General features: G+C 47.4%; 1 protein-coding gene across 1 annotated transcript in view; it reads right to left on the minus strand.

Annotated features, from left to right (window-relative positions):
* ARNT2 (aryl hydrocarbon receptor nuclear translocator 2) overlaps positions 1-22,509 on the minus strand; it is a 119,748-nt gene that overhangs the window by 42,943 nt on the left and 54,296 nt on the right. The window contains exons 8-11 of the mRNA XM_044438818.1: positions 20,436-20,521; positions 4,986-5,062; positions 1,079-1,213; positions 492-566 (exon numbers count right to left, since the gene is read on the minus strand). Coding sequence (XP_044294753.1) covers positions 492-566; positions 1,079-1,213; positions 4,986-5,062; positions 20,436-20,521 — 373 coding nt within the window. The remainder of the gene's footprint in view (positions 1-491; positions 567-1,078; positions 1,214-4,985; positions 5,063-20,435; positions 20,522-22,509) is intronic.

Genomic DNA, 22,509 nt, shown 5'->3' on the forward strand with positions numbered 1-22,509 from the left:
TAGGCAGTGAAAGTATGTGGAACCCATATGCACAGTGGCTTCTGCAACAAGAGTGGAACCAGCGCCACACGTATCTGCAGATCTTCACCTTTTCTTTGTTTTGTTAAGCATGGTGGGTGGTCCCATAGGGGAGGGTCTTCTTCAAGGTGGCACCAAATGATGGAGCTCTGTCTATAAGAATGACTGCCTCGTTCCTTCTCTTTCAGCCTCTATGGATCTTTTATAAAAGCGGCTTGCAAGGTTTTAAAACCTGTTTCTGCTGCTGAGTTTTATTTCATTTGGATATCATCTAAAATTTTGATTTAAAAATTACAGGAAGTCTTGGAGGTTTTACATATAGATTTACCCCTCATACTTAGATATCATAACTGAAGAAGCTAAAGGAGCAATCCTATACACATTGAGAAAGAAAAAGCCCTACACCTCCCTTAGGCATAAAAATGTCCGTGGCGGAAGATGCAAGAAAACTGAATTAATAAGTCAAGCTTTACCTGTTGGAAGCTCTCTCTCAAATGGCTTTGATCTTCTGGATGGCAGAATTCTAAGATGTCTTTTCCCAAAAGGTCCTAGTAAACCATCCACAAATGAAGAAAACAACAACAGAAAAATTATAATCCATTCTGCAAATTCTACAGAGTGCTAGAGGCCCAGTATGGATAACCATGTATCTTCATTAGTGGTGCAGTACTCAGAACTCATCTCTCATGGTGGGTGGGGTCAGATTTGCCCCCCCCCCTCAAGAACTCCATGGAGCAGATAACAGAAGGGGGCATGCCTAAGCCCTGTAGGGTAATGGTCCTGATGCAAATACTACTATTTTGCACTAAGCTGTCTTAGGATCAGAGAAAGCTGATCATGTTTTAAACTCGGTAGTGTGGGTGCACATGAAGGATTGGAGGGATTGACAAAGTAAGTATTGGGAGTAAATTCAATTGATCTCAGTGGGAAGCACAGGGCTTTCGACCCTACATCTTAGCATGGTTGCTGTTCCATCTTGGGCTGTGCCTCTTTTTTAGCAAAACAGATAAGGAATTCAAGCTCCCAGGGATTCCAGCTTCCATAAGAAGAACGGACTAACCTGTGGCTGGTAGCCAATAACACTGATGCATCTCGGATCGACAAATGTGATTATTCCATCTGAGTTGTGTCTGGACAAGAATTCAGTGGGGACAGACATTCCATTCATGTCCATGCACACTGGAGAACTTGTTACCTGGGAGACAGAATTATGGATGTTTAATGTCAGGAAATGATAATCTTTGCTACCATCACCCCCACCAAACTGAGCTGGCTTCCTGCAAGAATAAAATTACCAAGACAGGCCTCACTTTCTAAATAAATCAGACATTGCATCAATATGACCCTGCCTAAATATGTCCAGTTACTTGGTCCCAAAGAGAAGAAATTGACTTCTTGAATGGAAAGTCCGTTGGTCTTTGGTTCTGACTGAGTGGAGAAGAGGCTACCTCAGAACTGAGGTTTAAGTGGGTTGAAAGCTGCTACCTGTGATTCTCCAGATTTTTGGCCTACAACTCCCAGCATCCTCACCTTTGGCTATGCTGGTTAGGGCTGATGGAAGTTGTAAGCCAAAACACCCGGAGGGCCTCAAGTCCCTCCTCCTCCTCCTCCGTGATTTAAAGGAAACCTATTCAGTTCTAAGGAATATGGTGGCATCCAAACCAGCAACAGAAAGGAATGCCTAGTAAGGGGCACAACTCAATAAAAAGATTTCATTCCGAGTGTTTCTAAGTTTCACAGCATTCAGGTGCCCTAGAAACACAACACAATTAGTAAAACAAGTTTCTAACTGTGAAGCTATCTGCTTGCTTAAAGTCTGATTTATTTTCATGTAAATCTCAATTCCCAACAAGCATGCTAGCAGGTCAGAGAAGGCTACTTCAGAATGGCATTTTAAAGCTTGCAAGCTGATTTGGAGCTTTCTTGGAAAGGCGCTCCTGAGCACTCCCTGAACACCTCGCCCTTTAATAAAGGGAGTTTGAGCACCAGCTCCCATGTCACTGTGGGGTACAGAGGCTAGTGGTGCTCCTTAAGCAAGCAAGAGAGCAGTGGTAATCAAGGGGCCCAAAAGAGTCTGTGCTCCAGTTCAGACTTCATCAGAAACCATGATCTGCTGTTCTGTGATCAAGACAGGCAAACATCTGCTCTCCTTCTCTTTGGGGAATCCAAGGAAAAGATCAGAAGCTTCTGCTTCTGATTTTAAACAATCCACCATCTTCCATGATGTCTGAACTTGGGGAGTGATGGTGGGTTTATTCCTCCAAAGTGCTAGGTATTTGGAAAATCCAACCATGCCAAAATACCAGCAAGTCTTTCAAGAGCCAAATTTAACTGGCTTCCATCTACAGTTTTAAGTGGGTGTTATTATGGTGTGTAATATGAAAATCGACTATGCCCCTGTAGGAATTGAAACTCTGGAGCACTTCCTTTCTGCATGCAATTTTTATGGGAATGAGTGTACGAGACTCCTTAACCCTGTAATGAGTGATTTCCTGGGTAGGACCCTCAATTGGTATTTAAAATATTTCCTAGCTGATATGAACAAGTTCAAAACAGAATTAGTGGCCAAGTTTTTTCCATCAACATAGATGATCCTTGCCTCTGTTGTGTAATACTTATTTGTTTGTAAGTCACCCCCATATAATTTATTTAACGGGTTTTTTCTCCTTTGAAAGGAGCTTCTTCTGGGTGTTTTGGGTCTGTGACTGACTGAAGTAGGGTCTAGTGTGAACTAGGCAGGATCAAACTGGTTTTGCAGCCCTCATACCACCACCAAATCGCGACGATGACATTCCTGAGGACTAGGTGTTCTACTGCATGTGCTTCAGGGATGGTGGGTTGTAGCTCACCATTATTATTATTTATTATATTTATATCCCACCTTTCTTCCTTTTCAGGAAACTTAAGGCATTTCTCCTCCTGCTGCTCTCAATCTTATTCCATAGCACCAACCCTGTGAGGTAAATTGGGTGAGAGCCTGTGACTGGTTCAGAGTCACCCAGTGAGCTTCCTGGCTGGAAGGAGACTAGAACCCGGATCCCCTGAGTCCTAGTCCATGCTCTCCACCACCACATCACCTTGGTTCTCTCTTTTGGCAGCTGTGAGATGGACCTTGGCCCTCAGAAGAGTAATGATCGCACACAGCATGTTACAAAGACATGGTGGGCTTTGTGTCTGGGCTACAAGCAAGATCTTTCTCTACAGCCTCTCCTCCACACCCTGCAGTGCCAGATAGGTTTCTCAGGCACAAACAGCACGTACAGGGTTTCCTTCTTCGCCTTAAAAATGGTCCCCAAGCAGCAACAGAGTCAATCGGAGGGGCAAGGAAGTCAGTGGCTCCCTGCTGGATGATTTATTTCCTGCAGGGAAGAGAGTTCATAATGTATGGCCCACGTCCCACGCCACCAAGTTCTTTGTGATTAAAGCTGCCCCTCTCTCTTTGTATACTGTAACCTCCTCTGTCACTCACACTGTTCCTTATGCAAGAGATATTTGGTAACTTTTGTGCAGCGAATAGTATTCTGGACAACAGCTTATTTTGGCAGCTGGATCAACTGCCAAAAAAAAGAAGAAGAATCTTGCTCCCTTCATCTCCACCAGCTTGGAATTTTCCAGCTTTGAATGGGATGTATGATTAAGAGTATAATACAAAGATGTACATTGTATTCACAAGGAAGTTAGCTCTACTAAAGTCCATGGATTTCAAGCAGGGATTGGGACATGTGGCTGCCCAGATGCCACTGGACTGAAACTCCTCTCATCCCTCACTGCTAGGGTGATGGGAGTGGAAGTCCATGACATCTCCAGGGCTATATCTTCCCCAACCTTGAAGTACAGGCTGAAGGACACACACAGTGTGGTTTTCCACTTGGTATGTACCATTAAGTGTACACCTACAGAAGCCAATGGGAGACGAGACATGTCCTAGTCAAGGGTTCAGCTCACACAGTCATCCAACACGTGGAGTGGGGCACCAGCTATCCTGGCACCCTGCTAATCCTCTTTGGGGAGTCTAAAGAGGGGAAGCAGCTCTGTCTTGATCCCAGCGACCTTATGATGTAAAACTCTGCACTATTGATGCAATTGACAAATTTATTTATTTATTTAGTAAGAGTTTTTGTATGTCATCCCATCGCTTATAGCCTCGGGATGGCTCACATAAATAAATAAACAAGATGCAACATAATACAAAATACAATTAAAATCCGGAAACACCCTGGCTGCACAATTAAAACCTATAAATATTAAACGTTATTAAAATATTTTAAAATAAAAAAATAACAAAGGCAGGGACCTTCTCTCAACCACGTCTGATGCTACCACTAAATGTGTTCCATCTTCTGAGAAGAACAGCCATAGCTCAGTGGTTAAGCATATGTTTTGCGTGTAGAAGGTCCTAGGTTCAATCCCCCACATGTGCAGTTATGGCTGGAAAATGCAGGTTTCCCCAGCCTGGTGTCCTCCAGATACTTGTGATGTCAAATCCCAGCATTCTTGACCACTGGCCATGATAGCAGGGGTTGATGGAAGTTCAAACCCAAAACTTCTGGAGGATGCCAGATTGGGCAAGACCAGTGCAGAAAGTAAATCACACAGACCAAACTTCCGTCCTAAGTTCCTTTCTACATAGTGGCATCTCGGCTATGTGAAAACACCAGAATAACACCACCTGTACAGGTAGCAATCACATAGCACATCAAGCTGCCCACCGTGAACTAGGATCTTTTCATGGTTTCAAACAATCATTGGCAAACCCACCTTTGATGCTAATGAATGCAAAAATAGCTGCATTAATTCAATACATGGATTCAGAACAGGTATATTAGCAAGTTTGTACAGTGCATTTGTTGGATTTCTACCACCATCTAACACCAGTGGTCCTAAATTTAGTTGGCCTTTTCATTTCAACAATCCATGGAATCCATTCGTGACCAGAGAAGTTCCTTAGCATTAAAACATGTCTTTACCTGAAGCCTCCCTATTGCCACCAGACAATATTTGCTGCCTTGCCCCACCTCGGCATCTTCTTCCGGTATAGTCATTCCTAAACCCCAAAAATAAAAATGCCATTGTTATATCTATTTAATTCATTTATGGCACCTCTTTCCACCAAGGGAGCAAACAACACCCAGATTAAAACCTAAAACTTAATTAAAATATAACATAGAAACCTACAAATTAAAAACACAGGAATAAAACCAACAAACAGCCCCAGTTCAAAGCCCCTGCAAGGAGAGACTGGCCTATGAGCCAAGAGCCTCCCTCTCTTCTCTGGACAGGGGGTTCCAGAGCCAGGGAAGCACACTGGGAAGGCCCTCTCTTGGGCCTCCAACCAGCAGACTTTGAGGGAGGTGGAGCTGACATAAGTAGTAACAGTGTGCTTTTGAAAGCACTTGATTACTTCGGGAGGCCTTTTGTCCAAAGAGCAGAGGACTGGGCTATGCATGACTCCCCCATTTTCCTCACGACAACGCTACGAGGCCTGCCAGGGAAAGCAAGCCGATTTACATCAGTCTTCCCCAACTTGGAGCTGCCTCGATGTGTTGGAGTGCATCTCCCAGTCCAGTCCAGTCCAGTCCCACGCATCTGGAGGACACCAAGTTGGGTAGGATTGATCCGGATTCACCTGGCAAGCTGCAGGAGGCTGAACCAGGCTTCCTCACTCCGTGCCCACGTCCATTTGCAGCCCCCACCTCTCCAGCTGGATAGCCTCTGGATCACCTCTGGAGGTGACCTGATATTGTCCCACAACCTATTCACACCAGTGCCCAACAGAGAACATGGGAGGAAGATGTGAGGCCAGAAGTGCCGCTCCACCTCCTCTGCAGCCTCCAGATTTTCACAGGCGGGACACCCTCAGCGCACCTGCCGTCTCATCGGTTTGGCCACCGTCTGCCCCTGTCCCTCCCCTTCTCTCTCATCATTGCTGCCACTGGCTTTCTTGATAAGCAGAAAGCTGGTAAGAAAGGAGGCACGGCATCTCCTCCTCCTCACAGCCATTGCACTGGCCAGAGCAAGAGGAAGGGGAACAAGCGGGTTGCGGAGGGGAAGAAGAGGAGCCAAGGGGCCTCGTGTCCGTGGGCCCCTGCTGGGGCGGGACACAAGCCTCTCCTTGAGGCTGGCGTGGCTCTTCCGGCTTCACCAAGCCATTCCATCCTCTGTAATGCAAGAGATCATCACAATACATCACAATACAGCAACCACTAGACTATCATAATGCACATTAGACTAAATGCACCCTGGCCTGAACCTTTTTTCCTCTGAATATCCATAGGAACTGGCAGGTGAAGGAGTGTTTATTTATTTAGTATATTTATGCACTTTTCTTTCTCCTGCTCCAACTTTTTTACAGAAAACTGCACCCAAAGCTGCTCACAACAGACACCAACTTATCAAATGACGACATTCAAAAGAGGAAAACAGGGCAATTGGTTGCAACACAATTTAAAAAAACCAGACCACAGAATCTAAAATGAATTCACTATTAGTATGAAACCAAGGCCAAGCAAAAATAAAATCAAGAGGCAACCCCCCGAAATCAGGAGTCCACATTTCCATCGGTTGGCTTGCTCCGCTTTCAAGCACCCTTCCCCACATCCCTCCATGTGCGTTGGACTACAGCTCCTATCCACAGCCAGACACGATTATGTTTTTCAACCATTTTTGATCACACCCTTTCTGTTTTTGAAACAGTTCCGTTCATACCCCGGGTTGTTTAATTTATTTTTGATGCTTGTATGCCCTCTCAGAGGCCCTTGTTAAGGCTGAAAGCCATTTTACAGATGCATTTCTTAAAAATATAGTGACACTTCCGACGCTGTGACCTTTTAAGAGCTTTTGCTTAGCCCTGCTTCATTAGGACAGTGGTTCTGTTTGCTGTAAAACCAGGCCTCTGTGTTTTCAAACCAAATCAGCAACATATTTTGACATACAGGAAATGAAAAAGCAGACTGAAAAATGCGTGGGCATTTCATTATGCTTTATTTGTTTTCAACCCTTCAGTGGATTTAATGTTATAAACATGAAAAGAATAAAAAAGCATGACAGAAGACTATTCTTGGTGCCTCAAGATTGCGCAAATAGTGTTTTTGGTACACAAGTATTATCTACCTACTGAGCTCTAACTCTTTAAGTAATCAGATTTCCCAAACTGAGTTTTAGGGCCATAAACTTCCTAAAAATGCTTCAGTGATTTTAAGCTATTTAAGGCCTGTTCCCCAGAGACTTTTAGATGCACGTCACACAAGAGGGATGAACCACACTGAAAAACAAATTTTGGTATATTAGTCACGTTAATTAGAAAGTAAGCCAGAGTTTTTGAAGCAACTGAATTCAGGCGATTTAAACCTCTTCTGCTTGAGCAGTGGTGGTGCATTTGGGTGTTTGTGTGCATAGAAGGTGCTGAACCTCAGGGTGAGAGCCAGATATGGCCCTTTGCGTTTCCCAAGATGGCAACAGCCTCCTCCCCTTAACCAGCTATTATTTGGTTTTCCACCATCTTTCCTACCCTTTCTAGAAGGCTGAAATACCCATTAAGATTTAGTTATTGGCTATATGTCTGTGGAGACACATTCAATCACTCCCTTGGCCAGTAGGGTCTGTACTTTTGCCACAAGGGAAGGTGAGGACATGGTGGAACTAACATGGCCTCGGGGTAGGAGAGTGTCTAACTCGATTTTGTACCCTTAACAGAGGACCCAGGACTCCAAGGTGATGGACTTCCTGGTGGAGAGGAACTGGGAGAGGTGATCTGTGAATGTGACAGGGAGTGAGGATGCCGGGGGCGGAGGGCTTCCTGGACTTGACCCTCAGCATTGGTGCCTGTTGTCTTGACACTGAGGGGAGAATTCTTGCCAGGTCTTGGGTGCGCAGATGCCTTGGCCTTGAAAGAGCGATCAGGGAAGGAGAGACGGTGGCTGGCACCAAGAGGGGCCGCTTGCCATTTACGCGGTTGAGGGTTCTGGGCGAACCCCATATGCTTGGTGGTGGTTCTGGCCTTGTGAAGGCTCCATGCTCTCATCCGTTCCGGCACTGAAGATCCCCTCTCTGTCAAAAGGCATATTCTCAGTGAGGGCGAGGGTCTCCTGAGGGATGGCTGCAGAGCAGAGCCAGGCATGGCGACAGATAGCCATGGCCCCTAGTAGTACCTTTCCATTGCAGTCCACATGGTCCTGGGCCACCTCTAGTTGATATCTGGAGAGCTTCTTCACCTCTGGGTGGAGCTGCTGAGCCAGCAGGTGCCATGCCAGGGGCCCAATCTCGTCCCAGAGGAACATCTGGTATCTGGCCATGGCTGCCTTGTATGTGGGCATGTGAGGGCATGGCGAGGCTGCAGCATAGGCCATTCAGGCCAGGCTATCCAGGAGTCGCCCCTCGCCCACCTGCTGGTGCAGAGGGCTGCTGACAGGAGGACCCCTGCAGCCACTCCTCTTCGACAGAGCTAGGTTTGGGGTGCTGAGTCAGGAAAGGGAACGAGTGGTGCATGGCCCGGTATGTGGATTCAATGCAGTGCAAGTGGGAGGCCCCGTCACAGGGGATTTCCAAGGCTGCTGTGCACCGTGCAGCAGGGGTGGAGGAGGGAGAAAGGGGACAGAGCCAAGTGGTCGGAGAGCAGGGCCCTGAACATGAGGTCAACTGTGGGCTCTGTGGGCTGGGAGGCCTCAAGGCCAAGGTCGCTGGCCATGCTCAACACTAAGGAGGTGAAACATCTGCTTCTCCACACGTGAGTCCGGCTCTTGCTCCTGGGCCTGGGTCTTGGGAGAGTGTGGCTGGGGAGCAGGCAAGAGAGAGCAGATGAAGTCAGGGGAGCAACTCTGACCCAAATCCAAGGAGAAGGGTCTATGATGGCTGGACAGCAGTGGCTCTCTTCTTGGGATCAGTGCGTAGAGGAACACCAGCCGGACGGGGCTGCAGGAGCAGTGGGAGCGCCGGCAGGCCTCATGGTTGTGCAGGACGGGTCTGGAATTGGTTGGCTTGGTAGGTTGCCAATAGCGGAGCCTAGAACCTGCATGGCCTCTGGATTCGTAGACTGGGCCAATGTCAGCATCAAAGTCTCTGGATTGCTAGACCAGGTCGCATCAGTGTTGAGGTTTCTGGATTCATACACTGGGACGATGTTAGCTATACTCACAAGCCTTGGAAATGTATTAGCTGTGCTATTGCACCAAACACATGAGTCACATGAAAGAAAGCTATTGGCCTGGAATTAATCAATTAATGACCTAACAGACATGCTGCTAGCCCTTGTGAGGAAAGAAAGACAAGCCAAAACATTACCCAGTTGCAGCTCAGGTGCTATTATTGGTGGGGCTCCATCGTTTCTATTTCTGGCCTGGATAGAAAGACTGTTCTCTGCTTCCTTGCCAATGATTACACAGGGTCATTTGGCACCTTAATACATATTTAAGCAGACTGCCACATCCGTAGTGTTACATTCAGTTCTGTAGGCCTGGTCAATATGGACACCATGGAAGGAACTAAAATCAGCCAAGCATTTTGTGTTGGCAACAGCAGTGAACTCGAGAGACCAGCTCAGCTTCATAGGCCAGTTTGGCCTGGGCAGAATTGGGTGGACAAATCACATCGTGGGAAGGGACTGGCCACCACTGGAGCTGTGAGCTTGCTGTTACTGATGGCAGTGGGGGGGTCGTGGGGCAGCAGCCCCAACTGCTGCTGGTGGCCCGTGCGAAAGGGTTGCCAGCTGCAGGCAGTGCTAAAGGGAAAAGGGCCCACACTGGATCTGTGGACACATCTGGGAATTTGAGAAACTGCTCTGGGGGCCACCACAAAATGGCTCCTGTGGTGGATGCTGCCGTAGGGGCCCGGCAAGTTCAAAGATGTATTTCTGTGTGTCAGGGCTGGGCAGAAGATACAGGGTGGGGCCCGTGACTGAGAGGCTGGGATGGGAATAGCAAGCCAGAGCCAGAAGGGAGAGCAAGAGCAAGGATAAAGGCTAGAAGGGAGAGAAAGACGGTGGCTAGCGGTGGGGGGTGAAGAAAAATAGCAAAGGAGAGGGATGGGGCGGAGAAATGCCAAGGGTAGAGGGAGGGAGTGGGGGGAGAGCAAAGGAGAAAGGACTGTGGGCAGAAGATGCCTGGGTGGGCCAAAAAGCAGCCCCTTCTTTCTCTGCCTGCCCACCCACAGCAGGCGTGCCACAGCGCTTTTTAAGGTTATTAAAAATAACTTTTTAAAGTGGACAGATGGTCCAGAGCTTTGGGACATCACTGTGGGGCCTGTGGGCACAGTGCTGGGGACTACGCAGTGCACGGAATTTTACAAAAGTGAGCTTGTTCCATGGAGGAAGGGCACCTCTACGTTCACTTATTCCGGCAAAGACGGCAGATATATCTGATTTGGGCCATTTTTTACTTGGTCCTTGCTAGAACAGGAGGCGACAGAAAGCATCTGCAGGAGTGAGGCAGGAGAAATCGTTTCCCATTGTCGCTAGCCGAGTGTCACTCGTCATGGCAACGCACTGGTGGTAAATCACCAGGAGCGGCTGCCATGAAGGGCCGAGCGACCGTGACGAGCCTGACCGAGGGCTGGGCGCATGATGCCTGCTCCCACCGCCTCCTTCACCGTCATGCCCCCAGGAGACATCCGCGGGGAGGACTAATGCCCCTTTCTGTGCCCATAAGCCACGTTGCCTTGCCGTAGTTCGCAAGCAGCCTCCGCTGCTCCTGGACACCCGGATGCGGGAGGCTGGAACCCTCTCGGGTAGGAGGAGGAGAATCAGGCAGGTGGTGCAGCAGGCGGGAGCGGTGTGCTCAGCTGGTTTCCGCACTCCTCCCGAGAGGCAGCCGTGCAGGTGTGAGTGGTGGGGGCGGAGGGGAGAACCCGGCCTCAGCAGGCCCCCTCCTAGCCCAGCCTCCCCTCCCCACTGCTGCAGGAGGAAAAGCCACCCTTGCAGGAACAGGCCGGGGGTGGGGGTGGACTAGCCTGGGACGCGGCAAGCATGGGACGTCTCTGCCCAGCTCAGGTTCTCCCTTTGCGGTTCTCACTTGAGCAACTTTCTCCCCAGCGCAAGGGGAGAAAGAAGGGGGCAAAGCCGCTGCTCCTGCTTGGGGAAAAGCTGCCCCACTGAGTGGCATGGTTAGAGCAGGTGTTAGAAAAACCCTACGAAACAAAGATGCGGGTCAGAGTGTCGCCCAGTGGTCTAAACCAGCTTTCCATAACCTGATGCCTTCCAAATGTCTTGAACTTCAAATTGCAACATTCCTGAGCATTGGCCATGCTGGCTGGGGCTGATGGGAGTTAAAGTTCTAAACCTCTGGAGGGCACTAGATTGCTGGTGGCTAGCCAAGTTCCTGTGGAATTTGGAAATCTAGAAATGAAACCAAAAGCATAAGACAATACAAAAGAGACTGGGAAAATATTTTCTCTTCTATTATCAACAGTCATGTTTATTGTGCGTCTTTCTGTGTGGGACGTGCACCAGGGAACTCCTGACGGGAACAGTTGTCCTGGCTTCAATTTTATATTGATGAAAAGTGAGACACACACACGCACACTGTAGATTCATTCTCAACTAAATATTTTCCATCAATTGTTATGTGATGAACAAAACTGATTAGGAAAAACATCATATGGACTGCATAAAAATTCATTTCCTTCTCAGAAATGTGAGATCCCTTAATTGAAACAGGAAAGGGGAAGAGAAACAAATTCTTGCTTAAATTAAATTTAAAGTAAAATACTGAGGATTGGGAAGGGTGTATTTCACTTGTGTATTGCATTTGCTGGGTTAACACAATGGTTTTTTTTTTTTTAATTCTGTAAGCTGCCTAGGCTGCCATCAGACAAAACAAGCAGTCAAGCCAAGGTTTGGGCAGAAAGAGCGATCTGGAACAGAGTGTCTCTTCCTACAAATAGATCTGCACTGGTCTCATTATTTACTGTAACATACACAATGCTAAATAATATAGTCACAAGCTAAAAAGGGACATATACAATTTTAGATTGCACCAATGGTTTCAAAAGCACTGTAAGTGATAGTTCCACTCTACTCTGTGTTGGTCAGATCACATTTCAAGCACTATCCAGTTGTTATTATGACCAGTATTAGTATATCACTCTTACTAGCTTGCACTTACAACTCACCCCTTTTCCTGCAAGAAAGCCAAGGCAGCTTACATGGCCACAGTTCTCTCACTTCATCCTCACAACAACCCTGTGCAGCAGATTAGGCTGAGAGCCTGACTGGCCTAAAGCCACCCAATGAACATCTCCCAAGTCCCCACCCAGCCTGCTACGCTTTACACCCCACTGGCTCGCAATGAGCTCCGTTTCTGGACACCACAGAAGGCTTCAGACACATTGGAACGACTTCAGAGAAACGTAACAAAGAAGATTAGGGGACAAGAAACTGTATTCTCTAAAGAAAGATGGATGGAACTGCGTATGTTTAACCTTGATAAGACAAGACTGAGAGGGGATAAGAGAAGCACTTTCGAGCATTTAATGGGTTCCATACAAGAACCAGTTGCGACCTGTTCTGTTATTATCCAAGACTATAGGGCAGGAAATAAGGGATTTAGGTTGCCAAAAGGCAAATTGTGACTGATCCCTTGGGAAAAAAAATCAGATGAGCAAATGAGTCAAACAGGAGAAGCAATTATCTAAGGGGTGAGTGTTCTGTCACTGAAGGTATTGATCAGGAACTGGACAGCCAACAGTTGGAGATACTTTAAACCAAACCCCTGCATTGAGCAGGCAGCTGGATTCAATGGTCTCAGGATCTGCAGAATATGCGGCTCCCCCAGGGACTTGCTGGAGCAGGCAGCCTGGCTCAACCTTGCAAGTACTGGCCGGAGTGGGAGTCAGAACCACTGCGATTCTATGAAGCAGCTGGAGCCCCAGCAGGGCCTATAAAGGGTTACTCAGCCCTGCCTAGTTTTGCCACAGGAGTTTTGATGATGGCTGTTTTGGGGTCCTGGTCTGGATCCTGCCTCCAGGCCTGCAACTTCTTCATCCTGGCCTTGATTTCTGCCTGTTGCTGACATTGCTGGTGGCTTTGATCCTGCCACATCTTTGCCAGGGGTCTGTGTCTTGCCTGTTCCAGACCTTAACTTTGATTCTGGTGCTGCCACTCCTCACTGGTATCTGACCTCTGTTCGCTCTGGCATCTGCCCTGTATGGACTGACCCTTGCCTCTTCCTGGTTCTGCTCTCCCCCTCTGGCCCTTCCATGCCCTGCTGCTGTCTGCCCTTTGCTTGCACCTGATTTTGGCTTCGCCTCTGGCCTACTGAATCTTGTCAAGACCACCAAGCACTTCCATTATCCCTGATCCTGACACTCCAGTCCTAGATGTCACTGTTTACATCCTGGAACAGACGAGTGGCCAGAATGCCCCCTTCCATTTTCTGTGATTGCTGAACAATGCACTACAGATTTTCAGTTTTAAAAAATCCTTTTTGAGGTCCAGAGTTAGCTTGCACTGGCAGTTTTTGGAAAACCTTTCTATGTTCAGAAAATTCCTTGGCAGCCAAGTCAGGGTGCTTCCAGACAAATCTTGCATTGTGCAAATGATTGTACCTCTCAGTCACAAAATGCTAAGGCGGGGAGGACAGACAGCACTGCCTTCTGTGAGAAACTCGTGTTTTCCCACCGCTGCCTCTGTCTCTTTTTCTTATTAGAGGAAATCTATTAAGGGCGCAATCCTATCCATATGCAGACAGAGAAAAGGCCCACAAATTCCAGCACTGTTGTGCTTTTTTCTGTCTAACCCTGCTCAGGATTCTCTCTGAAGGCAGGAAAGGTAGAGGAACAGTGCATCGTCTTTTGAGTGGTAGCATCAGGAGTTCTCCTCCGGAAATACCTTCAGGAGCAGACTGCTGCAAAATATTCTGGAGCTGATCATTTGTTATAATTTTATCTCCAGGTCTACACAGTTCTCATTAGGGATGGGTGAGGAATCTGTTTCAGGGGTGGGAATCCATGGGATTCTTTGAGCTCGGCTCCCTGGACACTGATCCACTTTCTCGTAGCTGCAAGTCTGACGGCACACTGAGCATTCGCCTGCCAGGAATGGAGCCCCATGTGAACATCGTGCAAAAGGCATCCCTCCTCCACACACGTGACTTGCAGCCTTTGTTGGTGCTGCATACACCACGGGAGAGAGTGGTCAGTGGTGCAACCAGAGTTCCACGAGCATTCGCAGACTTCTTCTCAGCTTGGCTCACTTCCTAAGTAAGGCCTGAATACAAGAAGAAGCCCAATGGACAGAAGAGAAATGCTGGGGAGGAGCATCACAATCCTCCTCCTCACACTTTTGCATCCTTACAACAACTCTGTGAGGTGCTTTAGGCTGAAAGAGGAGCACAGGCCAAAGATCACCCAGGGGGCTTTGCACGCTTCGTGAACCCAAGCTCTGTGTTGTAACCAGTGTACCAGACCAGCCATTGCTCTAGGCCTCGCATTCAGTTCATAGAAGGCATTCACGGGACCATTCCGCACAATTACTGTGGGTTAAACAAGCCACTGTAGTTTGCTTAAGCCACCGCGCATACTGGACACCATTTGCCTAATGCCTCAGCTACATGCGGCTTGTTGTGTCCCCCAAACCAGGCTGAAATGGCTTGTTAGAGGGGGAAACAACCCTCAGATAACCCAGAACAACCCATTAGGTAAACGGTCCTGGCACCTGTTGCAAGCTTAAACAAGGCTTGTTTAACCCATGATGATTTTGCAGGTTGCTTATGAAATCTGTGGTAACAGCACAAACCAAGTCACTGCATTTTGGCCACATCTAGGGAGAACAGAGGCTGCAGCAGTTCTGGAAAGGGCTGTGTAATGCGAGAGGAATGTTGAAGGCACCCTGTTTCCTAACCTCCATGCAAGATCCATGAAGAAAGCAAGCTTGCTCACCAGGTTCCTTCATTGCAGCTCACAGTTTCCCATTGCAGCCACGCTTCCTGAAGCGCCTAATCTCTGCCCCGGCCTGAACCCTTCCTGCTTCTTGGACCAAGGGCAAGGAGTGGCGTAATGATTGGGGTGGTGGGGAACAGCATGTCCTGGGCACGGGTTTTCCCTCCGCTTCTGTGGGTGCCTTGGAACTCTCCAACAGGCAAAGCCAGACTGTTCCAGGCTTCTTCTGCCTTTTTCTTTCCTTCCCTCTCCTCCATGCCTCTCTCGCTCTCCTCCTCTTCCACCACCCCATTTCCTCCTTTATTCCCCCGTTTCAGCTGCCATCCCACCCAACCCAGCTGCTCCTGCCCCGGCCGATAATCCTGCACGACTGCGTGCACGCCTGGGCCCACGTATCTCGGCAATCGGAGCCCTGCGCCCATCCCGGCTGTGCCCTGTCACCACTGGCCCCTCTCTGCTGGACACCAAGGGAAGGTGGGGGAGCCCCTCCACCTCTTCACAGACCCACTCTGCAACTTCTTCCACTCACAGAGGAGGAGATCAGGAGTGCCAACCTTTCCTCCAAATGGACCGAAGGCAAGGAAACAATTCCTCTCTTTCATAACGACCTCCAGACCAAAAGAGATGAAAGTCTGAGCAATTAGGTCATTGTTTGCTCACGATGGGCAAGCACCCTTGCAACTCTGACCTCAAGAAGAAGGCAGATTCAGCAGAAACACAATGCCGCCCCTCCTTGGTGCTCAGTGCCGTTTGCTGGGGGAGTGGAGTTTTCTTTGTTTACTGAAACTGTCATGGGCAGTTGTTGTCCGTGGAACGGCTGTGTGTGTGAGCAAGAGGGCTCCGAGGCAAAGACCTCTGGTTTTATTCGTTTTTGAGACATCTGCTTGGTACTATATAAATAAATAGTGCAGGACTTTGAGGAATGTTGGGCTGGATATTTTCTTTTTCTTTCTACTATGCAGCAACAAAGATAGAAGAAGGTTAAGTTTCTGAAGGGTCAACACCATGGGCGCCTGATCTTGCTTTCCCCAAACTGGTTTCTCCAGATCTGGCTTCCAGAGAGCCTCAGTCGTGAAGGCTTAGTTTGCAGCTGAAATGCTTCAGCCAATGGAAGAAGAATGCATTTTGGGGAAAACATGCAACTTTTCATGTGAAGAAATAGCACCCCCCCCCCACATACACACACACACACACACCCATCCCTGAAGTTCGTGATCTAATATGGACACAAGTTGGGATAAGCTTTGCAGTGGAAATGACTGCATACATGACAAGTATGTCATGGACAGAGGCCAAGCCAAGCCCAAGAACAGCCAGGCAGAAGGTCCGGCGGTTATTTCTGTGGTTTCCATGGGGTACCTGCTGACTGCTATGGAGGGACCACCATCTAAGCCTGGAAACAGGGCCACTGGCAGTAATCATCCTCCCAAAGAAAGGTCTGAAGACAAAAAGGAAGCGTAGCACTGTGGTTAGAGTGCTCCACTGGGACTTGGGAGACCAGGGTCCGAATCCCCATTCAGCCGTGATGCTCGCTGAGTGGCTCTGGCCAGTCATGGGCTTGCAACCTATCCTACCTCACAGGCTTGTTGGAGTGGAAAGGATCAACTGCGCTGGATCCCTTTGCAAGAAAAAGGCAGGGGAAAAAATTAAAAGGACACACAAGTGCACACGACGTATTTTGTAAGTGCAGTTTCTCAGTATCAGAAGAAATTGGCTTATAGAAGTTTAGGTAGTACCAGGTCCTTTTTTAAAAATGGGAGATGAGTCTGGGATGTACTGCATGAAAAACATGTGCTCCGCCACTGGGCTGTGGTCCCTTCGCTTGGCTTTGGCCTCATACTAGGTCTTAGGAAGCATCAAGCCAGATTGCAAAGCACACAAAAAGATCTTGTTCTTCTTCCGACAATGCGGTACATGCTTTGCTCACAGTAACAGTAGCAGTTAGAAGCAAGCCCTTCAGATATGAGGGGGATGTTTTGAATTCCTCACATTTCTGGTGTTAATCCAGGGAAAGTAAGGCTGCAGGGCCGCAGTGTGGCCTGCTTTCATGCTCTTGGCCTCGGCACCCAAAGCCAGTTGTGCGGATGGCTCCCTCAAGGCAAATGAAAGCTGGCTGGTTTGCTGTCCCCTGGACCTGATCTCAAGAGCTGTAATTCCACTACATGGCAGAAGAATGCCGGCAAATCCAATTTCCTCTGCACTCAATGTGATTTTTTATACCTTGAGCATTCACACGTGTCACCCCGGCTAAAAGTTACCGCGTTACTGCGGTCTCTAGCACCACGCTCTGCAGAATCAAGAAGCAGTAGGATTGTGCTGGGTACAGACCAAGGCAAAAGGCAAAGTAGAAACGTGCAAAGTTCAGCCTATTAGACAGGAAGCTACACTGTGTGCAACGTCACATTAGGAAGAGACTCATCTGCATATACTGAGCCAGGCATGCTGCTACCGTGTGTGCCAAAACAAACAGCCTTTCTGGAAATTCTTCCTTCTGACCTAGAAGCTACCCTCACCAGAGGGAATGGAAATGGCTGGGATACATCAGACCGCAGGAAGATCATTCCGTTCATGTCCAGCTTATGTGTTACTCATTTAGGCTGCAACTCTAGGCCTGTTTAAACAGGAAAAAACCCTCCAACATCTCCCAGCATTCTCCAGCTAGCCATTTTTTCTCTCTTTAAGCATACCTAAAATCGCACCCTTCCTAGCAAAAGTTCTAGTAAACGGCGTTTGTGCATGGGGGAATAGCTCTGCTGATGGTTCCTATATCCTGCCCCAACCCCCATGGGCCTGTTAGCCATGGAGCCCTGTTAGCAGATATGCATGCAAATAGGTCGAGAAGATGGGACCTGATGAGAAGGCAGCTGATGTCACAAAGGCCCAGACTGCTTTCCCAGGAAAAAACAGAATTAGGCCCCAATGAAATTCCTACAGAAAGGGGGCACGTATAAGGCTCTTGGCCAGGTAAAATGCCGTATATTTCCTAAATTAGTTGTTCCTTCCTGTAAGGTTTCTGGTAGTCCAATTCTGTGCTGCTAGCAAAACAGTTTAGCACAGAGGTAGCCTATTGGTGTCCTTCAGATGTTTTAAATTACAGCTCCTATCATCCCCAGCCTTCCTCCTGCCAGCATGCCCAACAGTAAAGAACTATGGAAGTTGTAGTCTTCCAGGTTGCCTATTACTAGTTTAAGGAGAGAAAACTGACACAGAAAAATGATCAAGGTTTGGCATATCATTCCTTAAGATTTTTTGTGTTTCCTGCTAAACTGCTACACACAACTGCCTGATAACATTAAAGAAAGTTCAGCACTCTCTCTCAGAAGAGCGTTGCCAGGCCTTGAATGGGAGGGTCCTTCTGATAAACAAGCAGAACTTCCACCTGGCTGGACAGCAATCTCCCACTAGCTGTGGATAGGATGGCCAGTGGCCACTGTCAAGAGATCCCTAGCTGGCTGATTCTGTAGCTTTAACTCTTGTTCAGATTTCTTCTTGTTTGTTTTGACCAGATGTATTTCACTGGCTCACTTTCCAGAAACCTAATTTCACCTGCCTGCACCATATTAAGTTCTCACATTATTCCTGGGTTCAGCAGGGCTTTGATTCTGCAAGGACCAGCAAAGCTGCTGATAGCTGCTGAAACTGGCTATTTCTTGCATTTCAACATGTACAGTATCTGCAATACCTCTTATCATTTTGATGAGGTTTGTACCTCATGGGTGTTCAACGAGTACAAAAACTCAATGGATAAGAGCATTTCCTGTACGCCAGTACAAGGTCTCTCCACTCCTGCATCCTGTTTCCAACAGTGGCCAGCAAAGGGCTTTGGGAGGCTCATGTGCAGAGCATGGAAGACAACAAACCTGCCAATGAGGTCATTGCAAGCTGCACTGCTCCTGGATGAAATCCAGCTTTGCAAAGATGACCACACGTTCCTGGCAGAACTGCTTGCTGGAAGCAGATGCTGCAGGTACGGTTCAAGGACAAGCACTGGAAGGGCACCAGGGCACATCGGCGCCGCACACACTCGGCACCCAGAAAATCCCAGTCAATCCTTGCCTGATCCTGTGGAGAGCGGCAGTCAGTCAGAGCAAGGCAACTCTGGATGGGCTGTAGCAAGAGCCTGACCTGATATTGAGGGACACCCTACATTTCAATTACTTTGATGGCTGTTTCTTTTAAAATGCAATGGAAACACTTCCAGTTTGCTTGCAACGATCCTACAGGCTTGCCCCTGCCGGTTAATGCCTGAAAGGAAGAATCCCTCCATGCACACCAGCCACTACACTTTCTGTTGTTGAAGCAGGCAGAACTTCCATGTGGTAGGAATTAGGCTAATGTTGTTTTAAGGGAGCTTCTGCAATGCCAGAAGGAGAAATGTGCTTTGTGCCCCATCTGTGCATGCCTGAAAAATACATGAACTAGATCCACCAAACTATCTGCAGAACTGGGAAAGAAGTCACATGAGGAATCCATTCCAAAGATGGAGAGCCCTAGACTAACATGATCTAAAAGTTTTCCTGCCCTGGGGCTCCTAGTGTTTTCTCCCCGGAGGGATAAAATAACAGATCACCACAACAGTTTATATATGCGGTATATTGATGCTCAGACAACAAAAATGGGCAGCTTTTACTCTTGTTCTGATTCACATCAGCAGAGGCTGTCACAGAAAAGAGAAATTCTGCAGCTCATCCAACTGGTAAGGTCAGCCAAACCACCCCTTAACAATTTTGGATGGAATCTCCTCTGCAGTCTCCTGTAGTGTTTTTCCACTTTTCCCAAATGTAAATATCCCCATTTGTGATACGGAGTTACTGGAGTGGATTTTCTTAGTACGGTAGAACAGATCAAGAAACGAAATGCCATTTCCCAAGCAGGAATGGGTGACTCCTGGATGAGTGAAGGTAGCAGGAGTGAGGAATGGAACAGAGGGCTTGCAAGCCAAGTTTCCCCTGAGCATGGCTCCAGCCCTTACAGCTACCGCAGGCTGCTTTCTGAAGCCACTCAGTTTCAGAACTGGCTTGCCCTCGGAGACGAATGGCTCCTGCTCCAGAAGCGAGTCCGAGGCACACGAAGAATGACTACTCCCAGCCACCGTGTGACTAGCCATGTGCTTTCCCTGCATAATGACTAATGCAGGGATGGTAAACCCCAAACTCAGGGGCCAAGTATGATGCTCAGAAGTCCCTTCAGATAGTGAAATTTTCCTGATACATACACGTACAAAAACCATCTCCACATGCAGAAAAGCTACCATACCAGGAAGATGTTGTTGGAAGCATTTCTTTTACATTCAGAAGTGTAGTTCCTCTCTCCTCATTCTAAACTAATAAAGTCCTTACCAGCTGGTATGTGCACAGGGTATTGCCATTCAGTTCCAATTTCCTGAAATTTCTGGCCTAAAGGTATATTTCAAGCTTCAGGGCACAGCTATGCCTCTGTGTAGCTCCTATTCTTTTCAGTCAGGCCTACAAGGGCGAAGCTCATTTCATTAAGGCAGACCAAACCACAGATATTCATGCAGGCAATTTAAAATTACTCCTAGTCTGTCTTACCTGCTGGAGGCCAGGCCTTGATATAACCAGTGCAGTGGACCACAGCATACTGGGCTTCTCCTTCTTTTACTGGGCCAAGGCCATTCCTATGTGGAAAGACATCATTTTGTGTTAAATCAGCAAGACAGCTAAACTTTATCACCACTGTGACTTGGAAGAGCCTTAAACAGTTAATGCCTCAACTAGCCAAGCACCTCTTTTGCCTGGAGAGTTCTTTGCAATCTGACCCAAATCCAGTGGAGCACAGCAGGACTGTAGAGGCTGTCTTTTTAAGGAGCTCTCCATGGTCCTGAACCTTGTTCCTCAAATAGGTCTGACATGATGGATAGCTTCTTAAAAGTTAGGAGTGAAAGCCAGAACAGATGCACAGCCCTGGTGATGGTGGAACCAGCAGCTTCCATCATCAAGGCTGTAGCTAAAGCTGACATAGCCTGTAAACTTAAGCCAGGAGAAGCAGAGATGGAGCTGCAGCTAGTTTGTTTTCCTGCCAAATGTGCCTTATGGCAGGAGAAAGCAACCGAAAAGCTGCATCAGTAATATCCCAGTAAAAAGGACAACAAATATTTGGGCAAGAAATATGTAGATAGTTCCAAGTGCAAATATCTGGAACCCCTAGGGAGATACTATTTGCAAAAAACGCCTTAATGAAATAAGGAAGCAGATGCTGGACCAATGGCAGCAAATGGAAAGCACTGGACATCAGATGGTCTGTGCGCATGCGGGGTCCCCGGTTTCACTCTGGTACAGCTGCAGTCCGGTGACCTCTGACCGGGCACAGTCTTCCTCAAGACATGTTCCACTACAAATCCCATTATGCCTGGCTACTGGCCATGGGTTTGGGACAGCTGACGGGAGCTGACGGGCATGGTATGAGGAAACTCTTGGTCCAGTTAGAGGGCAACAGGCATGCTATAGGAATGCAGCTGAACAAAGGTGAAACTGGAGGAATACAGACTTGATGCATTTCATTCCGTAAGCTCTAGTCAGTTCGTAGCCTCTACTTCCTTAGTTTTTATTTTACTGAGAAGTATTTGAAACAATTTATTTGTTACATAAGGGTTACAAACATTTACCCAGGTATCTGTCATCCTTTAAAACTGATTTTAATAATAATACTTTCACCCTTATAACAGATTATTTTGTTATTACTAATTAATATAAAATGGTTGTTGTTCTTATCTGGGCCCAGTACTGCCTTCATTTCTGTGTTATTTATGGTGCAAACTTGTATATGTCTCCTCAGAGGTTCTGCTGTTCCCCCAACCTGCATGGCTTTAAAAGAGGCTCAGACAATTTAATGGAGGATATGGTGACCATAATGGCGGCTGTCTATTAGTGACCTGGAACCCAGGTTTTAGTTCCCACTTGGTCATGAAACTCCCCATGAAAATAGGCCAGTAACTTACTCTCAAACTAACCTACTGCAGAGGGTTGTCATTGCAAAGATAAAACAATGGAGTTATGTAAGCCACCTTGGTCTCCTCACAAGGGGAAAGATGGCAGGATATAAATGCAACAACAGCAACAATGACAACAGCAACAACAACTTATTAATTTGTTGGTTTGTTTAATTTTTATACCACCCAAGAACTGAGGCTCTCTGGGCTGCTGTGTATATTTTTCAGCCAGTTCCTTTATGTAATTTTACAGAAGTTTTGTTGCAGAAAAATAACATTTTAAAAAACTGGCCAAAAATGCATATTTCTTCCATAGCCTACAGTATGAAAAGTATGCATGGGGGTGGTCATTATGGGCAGATTTGTTCATTCTCAGACGTGTAAAATTGCACTAATGTGTATTACAGAATTTGCTCAAAATCCGGTCCCATCAGTAAGAGGAAAGGAGCTTGACAATCTATGGATGTTGGTGTAGTGCCAACTGCTGTGCAGTGTTAGTGGCAGAGTGGTATGATAAGTTTCCTGGGTATGTCTCTTTTGCCAGAAAGCTGGACTAGAATGTCCTTTCCAGCAAGGGTCCTTATGGAGGTCAACATGAGCAAAGCGATCCTTGCCTCTAGGATGCGCTGGCTGGCAAGCGCTAGGTTGGGACAAAAGAAAATTAACAATAAACAGAG

The sequence above is a fragment of the Varanus komodoensis genome, unplaced genomic scaffold, assembly GCF_004798865.1.
Source record: "Varanus komodoensis strain SLA01 unplaced genomic scaffold, ASM479886v1 scaffold33, whole genome shotgun sequence".
Taxonomy (NCBI): Eukaryota; Metazoa; Chordata; class Lepidosauria; order Squamata; family Varanidae; genus Varanus; species Varanus komodoensis.